The sequence below is a fragment of the Diabrotica undecimpunctata genome, chromosome 6 (assembly GCF_040954645.1).
Source record: "Diabrotica undecimpunctata isolate CICGRU chromosome 6, icDiaUnde3, whole genome shotgun sequence".
NCBI lineage: Eukaryota > Metazoa > Arthropoda > Insecta > Coleoptera > Chrysomelidae > Diabrotica > Diabrotica undecimpunctata.
The window spans coordinates 102,272,767-102,297,699 of NC_092808.1; the positions used below are offsets into that span (position 1 = coordinate 102,272,767).

The 24,933-nt window shown below is 32.6% G+C and overlaps 1 protein-coding gene across 1 annotated transcript; it reads right to left on the reverse strand.

Annotated features, from left to right (window-relative positions):
* Positions 1–10,044: 10,044 nt before the first annotated feature.
* LOC140443656 (apolipoprotein D-like) lies at positions 10,045–24,620 on the reverse strand. Its single transcript, XM_072535023.1, has 5 exons — positions 24,460–24,620; positions 20,453–20,583; positions 15,554–15,642; positions 11,991–12,080; positions 10,045–10,232 (listed from the first exon to the last, which is right to left on the reverse strand). The coding sequence occupies exons 1-5, from the start codon at positions 24,565–24,567 to the stop codon at positions 10,102–10,104; spliced, it is 549 nt and encodes a 182-aa protein (XP_072391124.1). The 5' UTR covers positions 24,568–24,620; the 3' UTR covers positions 10,045–10,101.
* Between the last annotated feature and the right edge of the window lie 313 nt (positions 24,621–24,933).

The window sequence follows — 24,933 nt, forward strand, 5'->3', positions numbered from 1 at the left end:
TAGAAAGCGATTATGTAAACAACTTTTTGTTGAGCTATCCCAGTTAAAAAAAATATTATGTTTTACGTGCCACAGAAGCCAAGATATTGCAAATTTTGCAATCGCGCTTCATTTTGAAAAAGTTAAAATCTAAAAAAAAACCGAGCTCAAATGTTTCTCCATTCTACTTTTCCGAAGCGGTATTTTACGAATACCATCATTTTAACGGGTTATAAATTTTTACTTCTTTACCGCATATGCCATATGTAAGTTGGAACGCACAATTCAGATCTTCATTTAGTGTCCCTTCAATTTTCAGCTCTTACTGTTGATAGACAATGGAAGTATGATTTTAAGAATAAAATGCTTTGGTTTTAAATCTAAAATGCTCTCTTGCCTAGTAATGGTCATAGAAGATTCTGTTTTTTTTTAGAAAGTGTGTTTTTCACCAGTTTTTCATAAGCCTCTAAATAAGTTTGTGGCATAAACGATATCAACGTTATTATAAATGTTTATAAACAGATTAAATAACCTATAAACTATTTGCTCTGATTGATATTTAGCGCACTTTAATAACTTATTCATTTACATAATTTCAAGGAGCTATGTTACATGTCTTTGCGCAAAAAAAGAGTTATTATAATTTATAAATAACTGCAAAAATAAGGTTTTTTTTGCAACTATTTCGGTTAATAGTTTCATGTATTTTAATTTGGATACTCTCAAAAATTACGTAACTTTTTATGATCTACAACTTTAAAAGAGCTGAAAAAATCTTAAACAGATATTTAATCTCTACAATCTCTAAACAGTCTCTAAAAGGTATATGAGGGGTAGCTGATGACAATTATGTGAGGACTACAGCTAATTTTGCTTTGCTTTTTTATTAAACAATCGTAAAAAGTAAAAAAAAGTTTATGCGCATAAAACTTTACTTATTCATGTTAGAGATATATGATTAAAATAAAAGTTATAGATCATAAAATGTTCTCTAATATTGAGATTTTTATAATTAAAATACATAAAGAATTGACCGAGGTAATTTAAAAACCCTTATTTTTAAAGTAAAATTTATAAATGTTAATATAAATATAAATAATATAAATATAAATAACTTTCTTTTTTGCATAACGATATGTAATACAACTATTTAAAATTATGGCAGTTAATGAGTTTTTAAAGTGTGCTAAATATCATACAGAACGACCATACAGTTTATGAGTTATTCAATTTGTTTATCCAGGAGACCGATTATTTAAACAACTGTACTTGTCCAAACAGTTACTCTAGGGTTATTTTGTAAATAGAAATCGATTTTTATGGCTTCGTTTTAAATTATTAAAAACAAACATCAAGATTATATTAAATTTGTTTTTAAAAATCAGTTTGAAGAATAACAAATTTTTAGCATATAAAAATTTCTAATAACTTTGACTTTTTTATGTGATACACTGGGCTAGGCCAAGGCTTTTTATCTAGGCTCAATATGAAGCTAATAAAAAAAACATTAAAAAAAAACCAAAACCTTCTATTGCCCAGAGGAAATCAAATAGCATTTTTTTTCTTGTTTAAGAAATTGCAAATATTTTCATTGTTTATTAACATTAAGAGCTGAAAATTGAACACATTGTAAAAGAATATCTAAATTTTATAATTCGATTTATAAATGGCATACACAGTGAAGAAGTAAATTAGTTTTGAAACATTAAAATAATGGTACTCGTAAAATATCGCCACAGAAAAATGCAAGGGAGATCTGTCCGCTGCAATATCTCAGCTTGTTTCTTGTTATTCGTTATGGAAATTTCTGTTTTTTTTTAATTGTGCTTTTACACCAGCTTTTCATTGAGCCTACGTACAGCCGTATGACATGAAAAATATCAAAAGTGGTATAAATGTTTAGAAGCTATAAAGCACTTTTTCAAACTGTTTTTTTAATAAAATGTTGAAGTTTACAAATAAAGCTTTAAATAATCGATTCAAAAAACGTCAAATAACTGTCAAAGGATAATCACCCTTTTTAAAGTTCCTCACGGATTTTAAAGATTTAAACAGTGTTAAACAGATAAAGTAATTCATCGACGAGTAAACAATACGAAGCGAAATTCTTTTTAATCACAATGTGATAAGAAAACGAGTATCAAATTTGGTTTTATATTTCAATAGTCGAATTTAATTGCAGCTATATTGGTGTAATTAAAGAAAACCAGTGAAAATCCCAAGAAATAGGTGAGATCCGTTTTTCTTTCTTTCCAGTTTGGGAGAGGGTCTATTAGGTACTCACATTTAGGTATTGTGTTACGGTCTGGGTAACCAGGACTACACATCATGAACAGCAATTTAATATTTACATTTACACAAAACAACTTCAATTCCAACCCAAAATCATATATCGTTGCCGCAGTCTCTAGACCTCCTCCCCGTTCGTTTTCTAAAAGGGAACAAGTTATTGTCATGGACTCCATTTTGAATACTGTTTTATTTAAATATATTAAAGAAATTGGTGAAATAGTTTATCCAAAACATATTACTTTTACATCTCGCATTTCGAATAATCGAATCTGCATTTTGCTCACTTCTACCGACATCGTTGATTAACTAATACACCGAACGTCATAATTAATTCCACCGTCATCTTTATCTGCAGGCTTCTTTCTGCGACCAAAAGAATCTTTATTTCAAATGTATCTCCTTCCATTCCGCATTCACTAATCGAGCCGCCCCTAAAAAATACGGAACATCAGATGATCAATAGGCATATATCAGGAGTTTTCCTAGGGTAACATTTGTAATCCCTGACAAGGTGAACTTCGAAGTGCAATCTTCTCTGTTAATTAACCATGAAAATACATCCTTTAAAATATTTTTATTCTCTGACAGACTATAGTGTTTTCTTTGTAAGCTTACGGGTCGTACCTTCTCTTCTTCATTTTGAGCTGACTCTAAGGAGTCCTTAATCCTAAATCCTTAACTTCATCAAAAGAATTTCTATCTTCGGAAATTGAGTCCATCTCCGTTAACTACATACTCATCCTGGCTGTCATTCTGGATTTATCCATCCCTCGTCGTACTAATTCAAAGCCCATGTTGGCAGTAGGACAAAAAAGGGACACTTCAATGACAGTCCTCCTGATACTCCTACCATTCTATCTTCATCCGGTATTCTTGCTCTATTAAGTTCTTTTCCTCCTTCAGCATTTTCGATGCCACCCAAACCAGCCAAAAAATGTCCAAATCTAATGTTTGATTGGATTACTCGATGAAACCTTATTATATTTCCGCTATAGAAATGATTTACAAAGATAATCCGACTAATTTTACACTCAATTCCACGCAACTTATTAAACTTCTTGAGAACTCTTTTGTATGTATCACCCCACTACAAGAAGCTTAAAAATCCTCCAACATAGATGGTATTCAAAAGGACTTATTGCAGCTCTACATAGGTACAAGGAAAAGATCACTAAAAAACCGTATCACTAAAATCTTCTGATGTCAAATCTAATCACAGCATACATGATGAATAGAATTTCTCTCTTTCTCTCGTATTTTTTCATTTTTTCTGCTCTCTGTATATTTTTACTTCATCTTTTGCCAAATTAAGACACGATATTTAATTAAGTAAGAAAACTTTATGTACAAATACTAGCCCAAGTCCAGTGTGGAAAAAAATTGTTAATAAAAAATAACCTTAAAATATCCAATCTCTATTTTAATCGAAAGGTTATCCTTGACAATTAAGAGACAGCCAAGATTCTGGCAGAAAATTTAAAATAAAAGTTTTGCAACAAATCTGGACCTAACCATATATACTCTTTTCTTCCTTCGCCCTTTCATTATTCATCCTCAGTTTCACAAGATACCAATTATCCGAACTCTTGTATAAACTATTTCGAACTAAAAGCTGCACTCAATTCCTATAAAAACACAAAAATTAGGGTTTCCTAGAATGATCTTGAAAAATTTCTCGAAAATTCCTTAGGCACCAACGACCCTCTAAATGAAGCCAGTAAATTTACCACTGACATACCGCTGACAATCGTTAATGAAAGATCTTGCCCTAATCTATACTAAGATAAAAGAAAGATCATTACAAAAAACAAACGAACACAAACGGGTTATGTCATGAAGACAAATCGTTTTCGGAATCCATATTCCATCATCAGTGTCTAGGTGTACATTATTTGAGCCACTAAATATCTGGGTAAAAACCCGTTAAAAGTTATATGTTACAATTTAGTTTACATTATTTAGTCTTATATATTAGGATGTTAAAGTTATATATATACATCGGTTTAGAACGTCTTTCGACGTTGTCCGATACCTAAACACCATCTCTTCCTATCTTCGCCGTCGTTTGTTGTTAAACTTCTTTCGCTCATGGACTTGTTTACGCCGTGTTGCCATTCTAATCTGGGTCTTCCTCTTTTCCGTCGACCTATCGGTTGCCATTCTATTACTTTTTTGGGGAGTCTTGATGCTGGCATCCGTTGAACATGCCCATACCACCTTAATTGTTTCTTCTCTATATCTTGAGTTATATTTCCTTCTATTCCCATACGTTGTTTTATTACATCATTTCTGATTCGGTCTCGTCTGGAAATACCTAAAGATCTTCTCATTGCATCCATCTCTACTGCTTCTATTCGCTTTTTGTTCTTTTCACTAATTCTCCATGTTTCAGCGCCATAAAGAAGAGTAGTTTTAATCATGGTCTCATATATATTAAATTTCCTTCCTTTCGTTACCTCTTTACTCCACAGTATACTATTGAGACATCCTAAGACTTTCTTTGCTTGAGTGATTCGTTTTTCTATTTCCCGTGTATCAGTTCCTGTATTGTCAAAGGCAACACCCAAGTAGTCATAGCTCTGACAGCAGGAAATATGTTGTCCGTTTTCGAGGTCTATGTTATCTGACTCGTTTCCAATACAAAGATATTTGGTTTTTGTTGTATTGACATTCATTCCCCAGTCGTTATATTCTTCTATCAGTTTTCTTAGCATGTACTGCATGTCTTCCCTGTCGGTCGCTAGCACTACCTGGTCATCAGCAAACTGGAGTGTATATATACATTCATTGCTAAGCTCTATACCCATCCTATGTACCTTTCTTTTCCATCTTTCCAATGCCGCTGCAACATATATCTTGAATAAGGTTGGTGAGATACAGCATCCCTGTCGCAAGCCTTTTGTAACCAGGAATTCTTCCGTTAGATATTTTCCTGTTTTTTTCTGTGCCTTAGAATCTCTATATAGTTCTTGTACAGCATTTATCAATGTGTGGTTGATGTTAGATCTTTTCAACGTTGTCCACAGTTTTGTTAAGGGGATGTTGTCATATGCTTTTTGCAGGTCTACAAAAGTAATATGAGTTTCTAGATTCTTAGCCGATCTTTTTTCTATTATTTGTTTAAGACAAAATACGTTATCGGTGCACGATCTTCCTGCACGGAACCCGCTTTGTTCTTCCTCTTCATTGTGCTTATATTCTTCCTCGATCATATTTCTCAAAATTCGTCCATACAGTCTGCTCAGGGTGCTGGTTACAGATATGCCTCTATAATTATTACAATTCCTTTTGTCCCCCTTTTTGTGTATTGAGGACATGTATGCCGTTCTCCATTGTTCTGGTACTGGGTGTCCATTTAGACACTGATTGATCACATAAGTTAATATTTCAAATAGTTTATGAGTTCCATTCTTAAGCATTTCAGCATAGATTCCCTCAGGTCCAGCTGATTTACCATTCTTTAGGGTCATTACAGCCTTCCTTACTGTTTCGATGTCTACCCTCGCTTCCTCTCCTTGTATATATACTGACTGTGTTGGGGAGTTCGCTAGGTATTCTTGTCTTGTCTCTGTCAGCAAGCTTTCATAGTGATCTTTCCATTGTCTTGGTTTTATGGTGTGTATGTGTGGATGTTAAAGTTACCAGTGGATATAATAACTCCACTCTCATTTATAAAAAAAACTGTTTCACAAATCCAAGGCAATAAAATTAACCTTCATCCTATGAATTTAGTCATCCTTCATTCCTATATCCTAACTATTTCTCCTATCATCTTCAACAACACAGTTATCTCTGACAGTCAAAAAAGTAATATGACTTTTACTCCCAGTTCTTTACACGCTCAATCTTTCTCCACCATCTCGTCAACTCCACACGATGTCACGTTTATGAACGCCTTGTTTACCCTAAATAAACTAAAATTTACCTTGTTTTCATGTACAAAATTTACTGATGATCCCGATGATATCCCTTATATATTTTTAAAAAATCTCTCTAATACATCTCTCTCCAAACTTCTCGAAATTTTTATAACCTTATCTAGAACACACAAAAATTCCCAGATGTTTGGCGCAATTCTATAATCATTCCAATTAAAAAACCTGACCAACCATCTATAACTCCAATACCTTTCGTCTGATTTCTCTTACTTGTATTACCTGCAAACTTCTTGAAACAATGATCAATGAAATACTCACTTGGTTCGTTAAACAGTATAATATTATTCCCGACGCTCAATCCGGCTTCCGACGTAATCGGTCTACTATTGATAACTTTTTTATTTTTCAAACACACATTTCTTAAGCAATCTATAATTAACAAGATGTCGTAGCAACTGTACCTAACGTTGAAGGGACATTTTTTTCAATCTCCAGAAAAGCAATCATTGACAAAATCTCCCACTATAATTTAAATGGTAATATTTTCTCATTTGTAAAAAAATATCTAATTGAAAGAATCTTTAAAGTCCTTGCCAAGGGTAAACTTTTTAATCTCTTCCTCAAAATTAAGGTGTCCCTTTAGAATCTGCATTAAGTTTAACTTTATTCATTCTTGCCATCAACGAAATTTGCCTCCCATCAAATATGTTCAATACGCTGATGACCTAATCATTTACTGCCATGTTAAATCTGTCCCAACGTCATATAAACTTTACAAAGCCAAATTAATAAAATTTTCCATGAGATTTCCACTCCCTTACCCCAAATTTTATTTAACAATTCTCTACTTTCTGTTGTTAATTATTGTAAAATTCTCGGTTTTATGTTTGACTCCAGATTAAATTGAAAAAATCAAATCTCTAAACTTAAAATCAATTGTTTTAAAAGGTTGAACATTTTTAAAACCCTCAGTCATCTTCAATGGGGTGCCAATAAAACTACTTCTAGGTCTGAGCGCTTTTCGCTTTAGTCCTATTGAGAGTGTATACCGTGAATCTAATGAACTTTCTCCTACCCAAGACGATAATCACTTCTACTTTCGTATGCTGCATCAACATCCGCAAATCCATTTAATCCCGTTCATTCCCTAATTGCCACAATGCCGTCTTCTTTCACTAACAATAACCAACACCTTATCATAAAACCTATACCTCAATTAATTTGTCCACTACTTAAAAATATTGACATTTTTCTGACTAGTTCATTTCCTCTACCTTTACTTCCCCTCTGGGCTAAAGATCTCCCTTCAATATATACCTCACTCACTATTTTCAACAAACTTGAATCTTCTAACCTTCTTATAAAGAAAGCATTTTTAGAATTTAATTCTCTATACAGATGCTTCTAAAACTACCACTGGTATTGGTTGTGCAGTAGCCACTAAACATGAACTTGTAAGATCATCTCGGTTACCCTTAATATGCAACGTTTGCACAGGTGAACTATATAGTATTGTGTTGGCTTTTAAATGCATCTCACATCAAAACAGACCTATTGCCATTTGTTCAGATTAACTTTCATATACCCATTTAGTCAATACAATTTTCACTGAGCACCTATTAGATCAAAACATTCATGACATAATACCAAAATCTCTCTGCTTACGATGTAACAGTCTCTCTCATATGGCTGCCTTCTCACACCGGAATTACTGGTAATAAAACAGCAGATCATTTTGCCAAAGAAGCTACCAACCATGGGGTGACTGAAGTCACTCCAATTCAACTAGCTAACGAATCTCGAAATTCGTTTTAAAAAAGTCGGTAGAGCATACTTGACAAAACTTAGAACAAAAGAGCAAAACAACTTTTCATAAACTTCAATCTTTTATTGGTCATTACTCCCTAGACTTCATAACTAGAAGAGAAGCATCGACTATTACAAGACTACGAATTAACCATACCAAACTTACCAACTGCAAACAATTCACCAACCTGTATAAAGCACTGGACTTGACTACTCTAAGGAACTAGAGAATTGTCTACCTCTTCCCCAACTGTAAATTGTATATGTTGATTATGATACTTGAAAATGTTGACTATTTCAATAATTTTGTGTTTAGGAAGTGCCAAAACTAAATCATCTACATATCTTAAAAAAAAAAGGAATGAAAAAAGTGCAATTGTTGATACAATCACTGATAATATCATCCATGACATAGCTACTTAGAATGGGTGAAAGACTAGATCCCATAGGACTACCAAAAATTTGTTTCTGGTGGTACTATGGGATCTTTTTTTTTTTCCTATCTAAAAAATTTCTTTTTTCTTACTCTTATACATATATATATATACATATATATATATATATATATATATATATATATATATATATATATATATATATATATATATAAACATATATTGACATAACTGCCAAGTTATTTATATTTTGAATACAGAACTTAAATTGTTTTTTTACTTTATTGTGCAGAAAGTTGCTTTTTTTTTTCAGTTGTGTTAATAATAATATTGTTGTAGGTAATGCTATATTGGAAAGTCTGGAGCTACCCGATTTAAAAAAAAATTTCTATGCAGTAAGCATTTTGTCCAAAAACATCTAAATACAAACCAAAAAAATATAGTGAGGTAGAAGAGGAAGGTTTGTTAACGACACCACGCGTTTTTCATACGTATTCGATAGCAAAATAACCTCAACCAGTGCCAATAGTGTTTCGCACTACATACATTGCTTATTTTAGTTCATGAAAACAATGTTACAATCAATTTCTATAATTATTAATGTAAACAATTTTGTTTTGTTTTTTACCTTGAATTATTATTTCATTAATATTGTCTATGTGTAGATATTAGAATTTTGATTAGTGGCATATAACTATTAAAATAATGCGAATTTAATTTTTGCAATATCTATCACTTTGTCATTTAAAATAATGTCATTAATAAACAGCTCAAATCGGGCGAGTTGATTAAAAAAAACATTCTCATTTATGTAAACAGAAATACAAAAATGGTGTTTATATTATAAAATACATAAATAAATAAAATAAAGGATACTATTTATTAAAGTGTTGTTAATTATTATTCCTTTTATCCCAACACATAGATTAAGTTTTCCCTAAATATGTGTGCCTCTTGTTGTGGCATATCGATGTGTTTATTTGTTTCAAAAGCATTATCAAAAAACCATACCCATAAATTTATTATATTTTCAAAGGTCATTTTAAAGATTAAAAGATTGAAAATTTAATTTTCTCAAAACATACATAAAACCATTGCTTAAAAAGATTTTCTTTTTTAAACAATGATAAAACTTAAGTCTTGACCAAAAAATAAACCTCCGCATTAGTGTTCTAAGACGATAGCAATCGAGTCTATTTTAATTAAATATTTAATCCTTTTCTAGCAAATCATATAACCAAATTAAATATCTGGTAAACTAATGAAAATTTAAAAAAAGGCAGCATTTACCTACTTCATTTAAATAGATTACTAACCGATTTAGATTTAGAAAGTCTCAAAGTATAAAAACAATTTGAAATATTTGCTCGAAATAGTTAAGTTATCTTTCACTAGACGCATACAACGATAATAACAATAAGCATTTTATTAAAGTCTTATATTTTCTTCACAATCTGGCATCCGTGTACAGGTTTGCATTAGTTAGGAGATAGGTAAAAATATACACGAATGGAATCCTGCAGAGAATTAAGTTTCTGTTAATAGTTTTTTAAATTTCTGACTAGAGGCCGCCACATGACGGCAGACTAAAAGTCAAACGTTTGTTATATAAGGATTGTGTAACTAGTCCTATTTAAACAATGCTACTACTACAAATAATACAGATAATTATGTACAAAACAAAAGAAATAAAGTAAATTATATATTTATTTATTTAAAATTGTCTCGAACAAGGAAAGACAGGACATAATTTAGTTACAATTTTCTTGATCTGTCTGTATTAGTAAACTATCAGAAAGATTATTCTTTTTGACTACATTGAGAGCTGATTCTATAATATCTTGCGATGGATTCTGAGCTCTTGTAAGTATCCAGACAGTTTCTGAAATAAATAAAAAACTTTTAAAAAAATATATTATATCAAGAATATGAATATCATTCTAATTATTATAGCACGCATCATACACACTCAGCACATATATTTCGAATTACATACAGTGCGTAAATCTTTCAGCTGCACATAGGTAATATACATTGAGGTAATTGTGGCAACTGCGCTTTCTTAAGCCCACTACTGTCGTCAAGGCCACCTGTTGGAAAATCATACAATTCCAGAGGCGTGGTTATTTCATTATTTTTGTTTTCGAATTGAATTATTTTATTATAAATTAATTCTAGCATTATGTCTCCGTTAGTACCTTTGTCGTTCTGTTAATTTCGTAATTACCCGATCTTACCTTACTATTATGGGAATATAGGTACGTGACTTCCTACGAATAAAGGTTTTACCGGAATCAATTTCTTAATTCCACACATATCATTCAAAAATTATTCATGCTATCTAAAAACTGTTATCAACAAGTAAATATGTGCTGCGACGGTAAAGATAGTACTGCCATGAAATTTATACTTGTCATAGTATTAAATTTTTGTTGATTATTGAAAATTAGATAATATGGATAGTATCTTAATTGGAATTGCATTCCAGGTAAATGATCAATTAATCGACAAAAATGTTATTTAAAACATGCGAACAGTTTTTGCAATCAGTGTTTATCGTTGTTGTTATAGTATCTGTTGTTAAATTTTTGTTCGATTAGTTTGTCTTAATAGCTTTCGTACTTATTTTGTAAACTTGTTTTCTATTTTTATTTTGAAGTAAGACAAAATATTAGGTTAAACTAACACGATATCCCGTATATTCCATCAGTTTTTTGTAGAATAAAAATAGATATAACCAGTGGTATAAGTCCATGACATCCACGTCATAGACCCGTGTCATAAGATAAAAAACAAATTATTTGGAAGGTATATAATCAACTAAAAAACAATATCTTCAACGACAGCTGTTAGTCGCTTTTCTTTTTTAATAGGAGTAACAGTTGAACGTATTGTGCGTGAGAAAAAACTAACAAATCGTTTTAAACCTCCAGCTGCAAATCAGCGCTGGCGAAAACCTGTTAAGTTGGATGAAGCCCAAAAAATCCTCCGCAGAACTGTACATTCATTTTTCTTTGAAAATAGGGCTTCAACTCTCAAATCTACGTGAATTATTATGAAAAGAATTATAAGATTTTAACTTTCGATATACAAAACGATGCCGGAGTTCCATGTTAACAGAAAAGGATAAAATTATATCATGGCGACGTAATTCGTAAATATCATGCGACAAAACGAAAAATTTAATACCTCGACGAGACTTTAATTAACGCTGGACATACAGTCGCCAAAGTTTGGCAAGATAGAATAGTCACAAATGCACAAAAAGCCTGTGTTAAAGGTTTATTGACAAGATTGCGAACGCCATCAGGATAGGGCCAGCGGTTTTAACAAAGAAAACTGGGGACTATCATGAAGACATGAACTCCATATGATTCAAGAAGTGGTTCGACAACATTCTCCAGTTGAATAGTCAAAAAATAGATTTAAAATGTAATTTTTATTACAATCAATTGTGGTTTAATCCAGAAAATACAATATAACTTTAACATGCCAATGACACAAGAAAACAGTTTCAGAACCTAGACATTAGGTGTTACTAATTATCAGAATTTTTATCTAAAATATATGGCCATTAAAATTGCTTGAGTTTACTTGTATATCATCTTTCTTTAAAATATTTTAATATTTTATAATTTACCTGCAGTTATACCAAAAGCTTTATCACATGAAAGCACCACAGAATAATTTTCATAGTCGGTACTAAGAACCCAGTAAGGAGCTGTTACCTCTGTAAAAGAAAACTTATATTATTTAATGCATATTGGTTTTAGAAAACTGAAAATCAATATATAAACAAGAAGTCAACTGAAAGTCAACACTAAATATACATTAATTATAATTTTCTTCTTCTTTTTCTTCTCATTTCTTTCTTGGTCATAAAATTATTAATAATAGATTAAAACATATTACGGAAGGTCGATAAATATTCCTGGTATTGGTAAACAGAATTTTCAGTTAGAAGTTGTGGCGTATTGGAATTGACCCTAGATTGGTGCAATATTGGATACTAGGAGGCAGGAATGAAGCAGTTTTACTAGCTAACATACTTTGATAATTATTGAACTAGATCACTGATGAAGTTCGGACAACCGAATGATTGCCGGTAGAAGCAATCCAAGTTTACCATTAGGTAAGAAGCTATTGGTGGAGAAACTGGTAAATGGTAGGATATCTGTATGTCCTTTGAATACAACATTAAAAATCCGTAAGGATATCCCAAGAACAATGACTATGCAAAGTACAATCACCCATTTGTCCATTTTAGATGGCCAGGAGGTGCTGAGGAAGACATCTTAGATCTTCTTGCAAAAATTTTCAATAATATATACAAAACTTGCAAAACTCCACAAAATTGGCTAACATCTATGTTTGTATCCCTCGCTAAATCCAACAACGTCAAAAAATGTAACTGACTTTCAAATAATAAGTTTCACGTCACATATAATAAAGTTGTTTTAGAAAACAATTCCCAAAAGAATTTACAAAAATTGCGAAGAGGACATGAACAATTTGGTTGCAGAAACGCTATGGGTAAAATAGCAAAAAGATGGCAAAAAGATGCCCATTTGTGTTTCATAGATTATGAAAAAGCCTTTGATATCGTCAAGCACAAAAAACTAATAAAGTGAAAAAAAATTAACTCTATTAGAATTAAATTGCATTTGATAAAACGAAGATTGGGGACACTAAGACCACACAATTCCAAGGAGGAGTTAGACAAGGTTGTATACTCTCACCATTGTTATTTAATCTGTATTCAGAGGTTTTTACACGAGCGTTGGATGAGAGACAAGGAAGTTTTAAGGTCAATAAATTTGTAATAACATCCGATATGGCGAGGATACCGTATTAATTGCAAGAAGTGAACAAGAACTACAAAATCAGATTAACAAGGTAGTGGGAGGGGGTCGAAAATATGACCGTAAAATTAAAGCAAAGAAAACAAAAACAATAGTAAACACGAAAAAGAACACTTCAAATACAGACATATTAGTAAAGACAAACTATTTAAATAAGTTTAAAAGTTTAAATATCTACGATGCTGGATACATAAGATCTTAGGATCAGAACAAAAAGTCAAATGTAGAATCTCTTATCAATCCTGTCCTCCCTGAGGGAGTGTTGTGGTCATCGTAATGTCGTGTATTGTCCGTCTCCAAAGATCTCTGTCTCAGGTCATGTTTTTTAACTTTCATAGGTCTTTTGCATATTCCTATAATTTAATCGATTCATCTTGTTGGGACTCTTCTCCGTGATCTTCGACCTCCTACCTTTCATTGGATGATAAGTCTTTCAATTTTTTTTATATCTGCTCTCATAACATGTTCAATGTATTTTAATTGTTGGAGATGGACTTTGCTGGATAGCCGTTTGCTAACTTTTAGCTCATTTAAAATTGAAATATTTGTCCTGTGGTCAGTCCACGAAATTAGTAACATTCTTCTCCAACAGAAAATTTCAGTGGCGTCTATCTTTCTTTTTTTCCGCTTGTCTTAGGGTCCAAGATTCATATCCGTATGTTAGTATTGGGAATATTAAGCAGTTGATGAACCTTACTTTTAGAGTTCGTGAAATTTAAACTACGTTTTATTTCTTCTTATAGTGATCCTATGTTTGTGATAAATGATCCTAGATATAAATACGAGCTCACAACCTCAAACCAGTCAATCGTGGTTATGTGTGAGTGATTGCTGCACTCCGTCAGGAATATTTATTGACCTTCCGGTTGAAGTGTGAGAAGGGAAGGATATATGGGGTTTAAATGGAGTAAGGATTGGGACCTGTTTTCTCCTAGGGGGAGCTTAGGAGAGAAACAGTAACTGGCGTAGGTGCAGGGTTGCCAAGCCCTGAAGTAGTCTGTTCTTTACTGGGAACTGTAAAATAGTACTACCCATTACCCAAAATGTAGAATAGAACAGGCCAAAACGAATTTCTAAAAATCTGACAATCATTCACCACCCGAATGATCTAACTCTACGATCTCGCATGGTAAAATACTATATACATAGTATAAAACTACATGACATGGAAGCTTTGACGTTATTTAGCTCGTTAAGATACCTGAAAAACTTTGATGTTGATATTATGCAGCATTCTAAAAATTTTCAAGGATTGACTATGTTAGAAATGAAAAAGTTTTTTGATACCAGAATAGAGATCGTGAGGTTGTTAAAATTATTAAATGGTGTGGCATCACCAAAGATGCTACAAGAAACAAAGTTCAAAAGTAGCTGATGAGAAATCATCAAAAGGAGTGAATTGCTTCTCAAAAGCAAATCCAGACTAAGAAAATAATCAAGAGACTGCCATAAACATACTAAGCCATTGTAATGTGCTAAGTGATATGAGCCAGGAATTCACTGATCAACTAGATCCTAAAACTAGCAATAAGAAAACTGCTAATCTTCTTTAATGCCATAGGACTTATTGGAGTTTAACGGTAAAAAATAGGATATGGTACAAAGGTCTTATGACCAAGTACCAAAGATTAGCGTGTCTCAACTGAACCAAGAAGAGGAAGAAAAAGTAATTATGGCCGTTACGCATTGGTATTTAATCCCTAATGTAGATGATTGATAAAGATGACTTGAGCTTAGTAAAGCCCAAGCCTAGTGTACTGAGAGAGTATAACAGCAAAAACGGTAGCAAAAGTAGTATAGATACGCTTTTATCTCTACTACTTAACCCATGAAAAAGGGTCCATAAGATAATATATAGAATATTTATTTGCAGATGGGTTTCTTAAGCAAATAAGATGGCAACTTTAGACACGCCTATCCCTGGTACTAGAGGGTAATAGGGAAATAGATGGAAATGCATGCAGTAGTATGATATCAGGAAAATTAAATTAAATAAGGCAAATTTATAAGAAAGCAAGTCAGTAAACTACAAATGAAAATAATTACTAAATTATACGGTTTAAAATAATGTAAAAAAAACTGAGAAATGCATACATATTGCAAAAATTAGAATATTGATTAACCATAAATATATTAAAAAACCTATTTAAAATATATCAAAATGTGTACGGTAAAGACCAAAAGACTCCCATCGATAGTCCTTATAGTCCTTTGGTTGCACCCAATAAACATGTTCTGCTTTTTGTGTTTATAAGTTTAATAAGAAATTGTTTATCTCCCAAAAAGAAGAGTTGAAAAGCTAATTCATTTCTACTATTTTAACTTAATAAAATATACTTACCTGGATTATGGAATGTAACCAACAATTTAGCTTCTCCTTTATCAGAATCAATTTTTGCTTCTCCTATTATATCCTTTTTTTCATTTGTCCTAAAAATCCATGTGGTTATATATACTTTAATATAAAAAATCTATAGTAAAACAGTCAGTCAACACACGTCCAAAAAATATCGTACACAAATAATTACTGGTCGTAAAAGAATTGCGACTGATCATAGCAACCGTAGTAAGAAAGTGAAAACTACTAAAAGACCGTATAAATTGCGTCATAGATGGGAATAAACTGGAATAAACGTATTGGACAGATAATGAATCACTTACGCTTTCCCAGTTCGTTACGTTAAGTCTTCTCATATCTTCTTTAACTTCGTAGCTCCATCTTGACCTTGGTCTTCCCATTTGCCTTTTGTCTGCTAATGAACTAGGTAGTACCATTCTGGGAATTCTAGATGGAATCATTCTCTGCACATGGCCCAATCATCTTAGTCTTTGAACCTTAATTACCGCTAATATGTTGGGTTCTTGATAGAGCTCCGTTAGCTCGATATTTGTTCTTATCCATTGTCCATTTAAGTTTTTCCCACCAGATTTTGCGTCCCCAAGTAATAAAAACTTATGTTGTTTTTTGTTGTGACCCATTTTTCGGAAGCATACGTCACTATTGGCCTTATTACGGTCTTGTATGTCCTTACTTTTGCTCTTCGTGATATATTTTTGCTTTTTAACAACCCATTGAGAGTATATATAGCGCGGTTGCCAGACATAATTCTTTTCTGTATTTCTTCTTCACAGTTAGATTCTCTTTTGAATACATTGTCGAAGTACTCTATCTTTTAACTTCTTCGACTTTATATTGTGTTACCTGTGCTGTTATTTTTATGTACCGCTCTCGAACGAATTGCTTATTTGTGCATTCCATGTATGTACTTCGTTTTTGCTTCATTTATATACATTCCCTTGGTTGCTACCCTCTCTTTAAGTTTCATGACTGTTTTCGCCAGCTCTATTTTCCTTCTAGTCAAGATTACAAGTCGTCCGCAAATGCTTAGCGGAGATGTTTTTTTGTGGTAGATCAGACCTATTCTATTAATGTTTGCTTCCTGTATAACCTTTTCTATTATTATGCTAAACATTTTAGATGATAATGGACCTTAAAGATTTCTGTTATACTATTGTTTATCTTGACTTTATTCGGGGTCTTTTGAAGAGTTAATGGTGTTATTGTAATATGTTAATAGGAAAAAAGTGAAAAATTTAAAAAGTAGATAGATAGATAGATTTATTCATGTAAATTGCTACATTATTACATTCGTCAGACATATAAAGGTTTGAGATTTTTTTAGAAACGCCCTTTTTAGAAACGTAATTTCAAAGTTCCTGTTGTAAATTTCTTTGGTAATCTTCAATGCTTTAAAATGTTTAGAACAAATTCTTGCAGTATTACAATTAAAATTATCCTTTCTAAGATAACAAGATAATATCCACAGTTTTCTGGTCACGCTATCTTTAGGAAATGTATGAAAACGAAAGATTTTAGCTTCATTGTCACTACTGCAATAAGCAATTACACAGCGCATTTTAAAAAAGGACAAAACCAGATACACAATGGCAAATAAAAACTAGATACTGAAGAGTTAATTTTCGCAATTCAGTCTCTATACAAAAAAAATAAAATTATGTAAAAAACGTAAACAATCCATATGATTTGATACCGTACATCAAAGCACTAAAAACAAGTGAACTATAAGTTTTACAAAAAAAACTGCTATACAATTTAATAAACTACACAGCAAATAAACACCACAGGTACTTTTTAAGCCACTATAATGCTTTAACTAAGGAAAAAATGCGGTAATTGCTACAACGTCAAAAAATTCAATAACTATCATTACAAATAATGGGTCCGAGGGTTCTTGGCTACGTCACACGCCTGACTCAGCTGTATAGCAAACAGAAACACCGATGAACTGGTATATCTTATATACTACAGAACAGTAAATATTCCCAGAATCTTAAAACAAAGTCTAAAGGCGCGTACAGACCTACAAACGCATGCGGTAAGAAGCCACGAATACACATACGTGTGCAGAGTGGTGTCGGTTTTTTCGCACACATCAAAGAAACATACGTGTGCGTTCGCGCTCAGTTTAGAAGGTTAGCGTGGGGATTTGTTGCACTTGCAAGACAAGTTCGGATTTATTGAGTTTTATTCATTTTATTGATTTATGTGTAAAATGGAGTGGTCAAATGATTGCAATTAATAGATTTGTATGAAGAAAACTCTATATTATGGGATCCAAAAAATAAGTTTTATTATTCAAAAACAAAAAAATAAGATGCATGGGAGTCGATTTCAAGAAATCTTGATATAGATTCAGCAGTTGTGAAGAAGAAAATGAGTAGCTTACTTGGGTCTTTTAGGGCTCAAAGGAGCAACTGCAAGAGGTCCGTGGGTACAGGCAAAGGTATTGTGTTTTTACAGTAAGTACAGGGTGTCCCAATTCGGACACTTTCATAGGTTATTTCGGTTGTTATGGAAGATAAAGCATTGCGGTTTTAACGAACTTGTGCAACTTTTTCGTCAAACTTTTAATGCTGCAAACAAAAATGGGCTACCAAGGTTTTTGAGATGCTAGTTGAAAATAAAAATTAGTGTATAAATATACAAATGTGGTACATCATTAAATCCCCTGTGGCCAGAAATCTTAATGTTATCAGTAAACGTTCCTTAACAGGTATGGCTTTTCTTAAGACTGTGTTGTTTTTCTTTATTACGGGGCCTATATCATTTAAAAGGCGTTCAAAGTCTTCTACTGACATACGTGTAAAATTTTGAAATTGTCCAGTATTAGGTTCTAACGCCAAATCTACTAGTAAGTCGGACTTAATTTGTAGGGTTCCCCTTTTAATTAAATGCGTCGTCCATCATCGCCTATTTTTCCTTTATTTTTTCTTTTTTAATTTACTAATAACCACAAACGCGGCACTAACCATAAGCAGCTCCTCAGACATTTTTTCACGAATGGATGGAGCGCCTTGAGCACGCAAACCTATGCGATGATTTCTAATTTCAACGAATGCTCTGAGCGTGAATGGTTTGAGTACGCACGCATATACGTGGCTTCTCACCGCATGCGTGTGCTAGTCTGTACGCGCCTTTAGGTTAATGTATTGTACCTGTTCTGACATCTTCTAGTACCGATTCCACTTGTAGCAAGTTGAATTTCCTTATGACGTACCTCTATTTTTATTTAACTATGTCTTGGGATTATTACTTTTTATCGCTTCGAATACATATAAGTGCTTAAAATACCCTTAAACCTAAGAGACTCCTTTAGTAATAAATTATGTCTGGGGTTGGAATATACGTCTTCTTTTAAACCACTTTATTGAACTATTAATAAATTCATCTCTCTCAAAATTTTATTGGTTTTGGGCTCACAATTTCATTAAAGTGTAATTAATTTCTCATGAGAACAAATATTTCGAACCAAACTATGCATTGCCATCCTAAAAATTAATTAGCTTAGGTCTAATTTATAAAAAGCCACTATCCGATTTTAGTTCTCAGTTGCCAATTGTTATTTGTATTAATATGCATTCAGACATGCATATTTGTAGTTTAGTTACAATCGAAAAACTCACATTTTTGTGAATCGTCGTTCAGTGTTCGTTTTTAATTAACTGCGATAGTGAGAGATTCTTTTTTATATTTATTGAGTCGGACTGGCAATTCAATTTTTGCCGGCACGTATTCACATGATTATCTTATACTATCTGATTTCTGCTGACAGACTATAAGGGATTCCGACTACCCATCCCTTTGCAATTCAACATCTGTTTTTCTCCAGGCATATGGCATTTTCTTCTAAGGTCAATAAACTATTATGTGAGTCTAAAGTTTTATAATGATAATGTTGTTTGCCGTTAGGGACAGTAACTTCTATAACTTTTTGTTAAGAATTTATTTTTAGCTCTTTTTGAGTATGTTACTAAATATAACATTTTAATTTTGTACCATTCATTTTAGAATAAATTGGAACAATGGCCAATGAGATTCGTTTAGATTGTAGTCAAATATTCATTTGATTTTAAATTTTTTTGAAAGTTATGCTACATTTGTCCAGCCTTGTGGTAATTTCTCATTTTTCCAAATTCGTTTTATGAGGTTGGTTATTTGTTTGAGCAACAGCTGTCCACCTTCCTTGAATATTTCTGCTGTTATACCGTTTTCTCCTGGACTCTTCTTATTTTTCAGCTGCTTTATTATTTACTTTATCTCCTGATCTAATGAATCGTCTATTTTAGCCTCATTAGTGGCTTCGGTCCGATATGTGGTTACATTTTGTTGGTATTTTTCTCTGGGTTCAGCAGTTCCTTAAAGTATTCTGACCACCTCTCCAATTGTCTTGGTAACCTACTAGCGTACCTTCTTTAGTTTTGTAGAAATATGCGATTGCGGGACCCATAGCTTTATTGACTTTGACTTCTTGGTAAAAATTCTTAATTTCTTTGTTTATCAGATAATTTTCCATGTCTTGTAACTTCATTTTCCAGCACTCTCGTTTCTTTTCTGCAGGTCAGTTTTGCTTTTTCCTATTTACTTTATAACTTTTCCTCATTTCTGTTGTATTTAGTATTTCTAAGCTAAGAAAGAAAGCCACTTCCTTATCCACAATTTTTTTAAGAAGTTATGAACAATTTTTCCGAACCTGAACTTTTTCGCTCATAATACAAGTTTTCCGTCATATTTATGATTTTATCTTTTTTGAACAATTTAACTGTTAGGGACATTTTATCATTTAAATCTTGATTTTAGTTAACAGTTTAGATAAATTGCATTTTTTTGTAACTGAATATTTTTTAAAATAAAATACATAAAGTTTATTGGCATACTTACAATACATCTATTTGTTGATTGTAAACTTTAACTGTACCATCACTGTTTAAAGAGTAGTTGGCAGTAATGCACTTGCCTAAAAATTCCCAGATGATTGGATACTTTTGTTGTTCATACCATTTACCCAAATACTGAAATAATTTATTCATTATCCAAAAATTATTACTAAATCACACCAAAGAGTATAATAATTACATCATACTGTGAAGATGTAGCTTACGACAATGGTACTATGTATATGAATAAAGTTGTTTAAACAACACTCATTGGGAATAATAAGTTGATTTTTTTGTTAACATAAATTAATAAAATTAAAAAAAAAACAAAACAAAAAGGGGAAGCTATAAGGAAATCTAACATAGATAGCTTACGAGTAATTAGTTTATTGTACAACCTACGCTTAACATAAGAATTGGATAAAGATATACACAGCACAAAAGAGGAAATACTCGTATGTGAATCACTAAAAAAAAATTATAGAGCAATATTAGCCGTACTTGAGGCAAAAGACAGAAGAAAAAACAAAAAAGCTTAATAAGTGGACGAATTATTACAGCTGATGGATGAAAAGCTCTCTCTATATCTCAAGTCAATAACAAGAAAAGATAGTGAAGATCGAAATAACTGTAACCAGGGTAAATACCTAATATAAAATAAGAATATATGTTAAGCGTACAAAAACAAAACATATGCTAAAATAAACTCAACGGTAGGAGGATCTATATTCAGTAAAGCTTAACAGACTAGTAACAGTCTAAGACAAGAAGTAAGTATAAGTAAAGAAGGATTACTACAATAATATATTGAAAAACAACGTAGAGAATATTTAAATAAGCAATTAGATATAGTTCTGAAGCGTTCTTCAAGACTAAATAAAGAAGTATTACTACAAAAAAATGCAATACTATATTATATTAAAATACTAAAGAGTGTTTTTTAGAGGTATAGAAATGTAAGTTGGTAACACTTTTTTAACTGTCGACCATTTTGACAGCTGTTAAGTAATTTATGTTAAGTTTGGTTTGGCATTTCAGCATGAATAGACCTAAAGCATGAGAAACGCTTCAAAATTGTACAAATTGGTTTTAAAAAGTGTGGTTCTGTTCGAGAAACGTATTGCGCACTACGTCCATTTTACTGTCAACATAACGGTTTTTCAGAGCACGTAATTCGATTAACCATGGAACGTTTTTGCACCACGTTTACTCTAAATGATAATATGCATCCACAGACACGTCGTACAGTACACACAGAAGAAGTTGTTGCTGCTGTAGAGAGTAGCATACAGGAAGACCCGAATCAGTCTATCTGCCATCATGCACAGCATTTGGATACGTCTCTATTCACTGTATGGAGTATTTTGCGGAAATATCTTGCTTTTCGTGCTTACAAAATTCAACTCATGCAAGAATTTAAGGTACATCATAACTTAGCAAGGCGTAGATTCGTGTATTCGGTGAGTGGGTCCAAAATGAGATTGCCGTGGATTCCGATTTTTATAAGCAAATTTTGTTTACCGATGAAGCTCACTTTTGGTTGAATGGCTACGTCAACAAACAACTGCCCTATTTGTAGTTAAGATAATCCTCAAATGTATACTGAGAAACCGTCACACCCAAAAAAACTGACTGTATGGTGTGCTTTATGGTCTGGTGAAATGATTGGAACATACTTCTTCAAAATCGACGCTGGCCAGAACGTTACAGTCAATGGTGACCGCTATAGAGCCATGATTACTGCCTTTTTTATTCCCCAATTGAACAACCGTGATGTGCAGGAGTTGTCGTTTTAATAAGACGGCGCAACATATCACACAGCTTGTGCCACGATTGATTTATTGAAGGAAACGTTTGGTAACCGCATAGTTTCACGTTTCGTACCGTGAATTGGCCTCCAAGATCCTGCGCTTTAACACTGCTAGACTATTTTATGTAGGGATATGTTAAAGTGCTAGTCTACGCCGATAACCATGAAACGATTGACTTTTTAATAGATCGCACTTTCAGAAAATATTTAGAACTAGAGCAGCAGTTTTCGATCTCCAGATACATATACAGCGATGTAAAGACGTGAATAAGGATGTGTGTTGGTGCTTTATAGATTTTAGAAAAGCATTTGACAAAGTCAATTATCAACACCTAATAAAGGGTGTCCCAAAATTTATGAAAGAGTTGAATTTAAGAAAACACTGTTTTTAACCTAAGCTAACCTAACTATTTTATATAAATGTGGCTGAATGTCGTTGATACATAGCTGAATCTCCTCCTTCAATGCATGGGTGGTTGTAGACTTGTTAACTTATACCTTTGATTTCAATTTACCCCATAAAAAGAAATCTAATCTAATCCAGGAAATGTCTTATACAGTAATATAATTGTTTCACGGACTGTATGGCATGTGGCACCGTCTTGTCGTCCACATCAATATCATCTAATTTGGAAAGCAACAAATCTCTTATCATGTTGAGATATTGAGCACCAGTAACTGTCAGTGTTTGACCAGCCTCATTTTCAAAAAAGTATAGTCCAATGATGCCTCCAGCCCAAAATTCACACGCAATCAGTGACAAGTTGTGGATCTATTTTGTTGTAACAGTCATATGTGCGTTCTCTCCTCTCGAGAAGACTTTACCACAACAAAAGGGCTACTGCAGGGTTGTTCCATATCTCCAACCCTATTCAAAATATACTTAGAGAAAGCCTTGACTACATGGAAAAGAAAATGCGAAGGCATGGGAGTACCGGTACGGAACGAATACCTATATACGTTAAGCTTTGCAGACGATCAAGTAGTGATTGTACAAGACCAAGACGACCTCAGCTACATGATGAAGAAACTACAAGAAGAATATACCAAGGCTGGCCTAGATATTAACCTCGCGAAAACAGAGTACCTATCTACAAGTGAAGCAGACATAGAAGATCTACAGATTGATGACAACGTAACAATCAAAGGAAAGGATAAATTCAAGTACTTGGGGTTTATAATCACGAAAAAGGCAACAACAAAGGAAGAAATTACACAAAGATTAGGACAAACAAGAACAGCAATCCGACAACTTAACTCAGTATGGTGGGATAGACACCTAAATATTTTAAAAATGGATGAAAATACAACGGAGAGCATAAAAATAAACGGTGAGTTAACGAACAACATAAGACGCAATCTTTGACAGCAGCATAGATGAATTACAATATAGGCATGGAAAGGGTTAATAAAGACAATGAGGAATACGGCCAGAGCCTCAAATTCAAGAAGATAAAATGGATGCTGATAAACAAAAAGTCACAACCTGCTGGATAGTTACGGATAAACAACATATTAATGGACCATGTAGAATCTTATGTATACCTTCCCACCAACGTAAATGCAAAATTAGAACAGGTCATAGAAATTAAGGTGAGAATAGAACGAGCTAGAACCGTATTTAACAATATGAACAAACTCTTTTTAAGCAAGGATTTGGCTCTTCCTCTAAAACTACAACTAGGTAATACTACGTTTTTGCGATCTTACCATATGGTGCGGAAACCTGAACCCTGGCAGAGACGCTCACGAAAACACTAGTTACATTCGAAATGTGGGTGTACCGATGAATTCTTCGTATACTCTGGACCAAACAGGTCACCTCCATAGAGGTAATCCACAGAATTAAAACAAGAAAGAAATCGTGAGCACAATGAACAAAATGAATATTGACCAGGACTATCCTGCATTGAAAATATACATATACTAAGAAATTTATTATAGAAGAAACTAGTCAGAGGAGCTAGAGAGTGGCTTTTAGAATGAAACTTCACGTCACAGTCCGTAAAAGAGTTTGTTGTATCGATAATTAACATCAGCCGAAAATAGAAATTAAATATACCTAATTTGCCTAATATAAAAACGCTAGATAAGGGAGACGCATAAAAAACAATAATAAATATAAAATCCTTATATTTACCCTTAGATATCTATGATAAATGTTAAATAGAAATACCAAATGAAATAATTTCAAAACTTACTGCAGCAGCGTTGAAGTTTTGTTCAACCGTTACTTCTGGGCAATGATCAACTGGAATTTGACCGAGTGTGGATGCTACCGTCAAGAATATTACAGTTAAAAATAACATGATGATATCTTTAAAATATTTGTAATAAATACTCAAAAGTGTGTCTTAAAAATCGTACTAATTTTACTTATATACTTTTCAAAACACTTGGATAGATATCAGAATCGATAAATCAATTGTATTGATGTTTAAAAACTAGAAATTTATCTACTGCATTAATTAAGTTTACATAAAAATTTCTTGAGGATAGAATTATGTCAATCAAAGTAAGTTAAGTGTATTATAATTGCTGTCAACAACTGCTCAGGTATAACTAATCGAAAACTATACAGAGTTGAAATAAAGTATCGAACGAAATAAATATCTTTTTTTTTTTATTTATTTACGCTGCAACCACAATGGTTATTAGCGACCTAAAAAATATAA

Excerpts from the sequence above, each read along its gene's own strand:
- LOC140443656 (XM_072535023.1), bottom strand. The coding sequence starts at position 24,567 with ATGTTATTTTTAACTGTAATATTCTTGACGGTAGCATCCACACTCGGT. Across the intron at positions 15,643-20,452 it reads AATCAACAAATAGATGTATT|GACAAATGAAAAAAAGGATA; the intron begins GTAAGTATGCCA and ends ATGGATTTTTAG. Across the intron at positions 12,081-15,553 it reads GGTTACATTCCATAATCCAG|AGGTAACAGCTCCTTACTGG; the intron begins GTAAGTATATTT and ends TTTCTTTTACAG.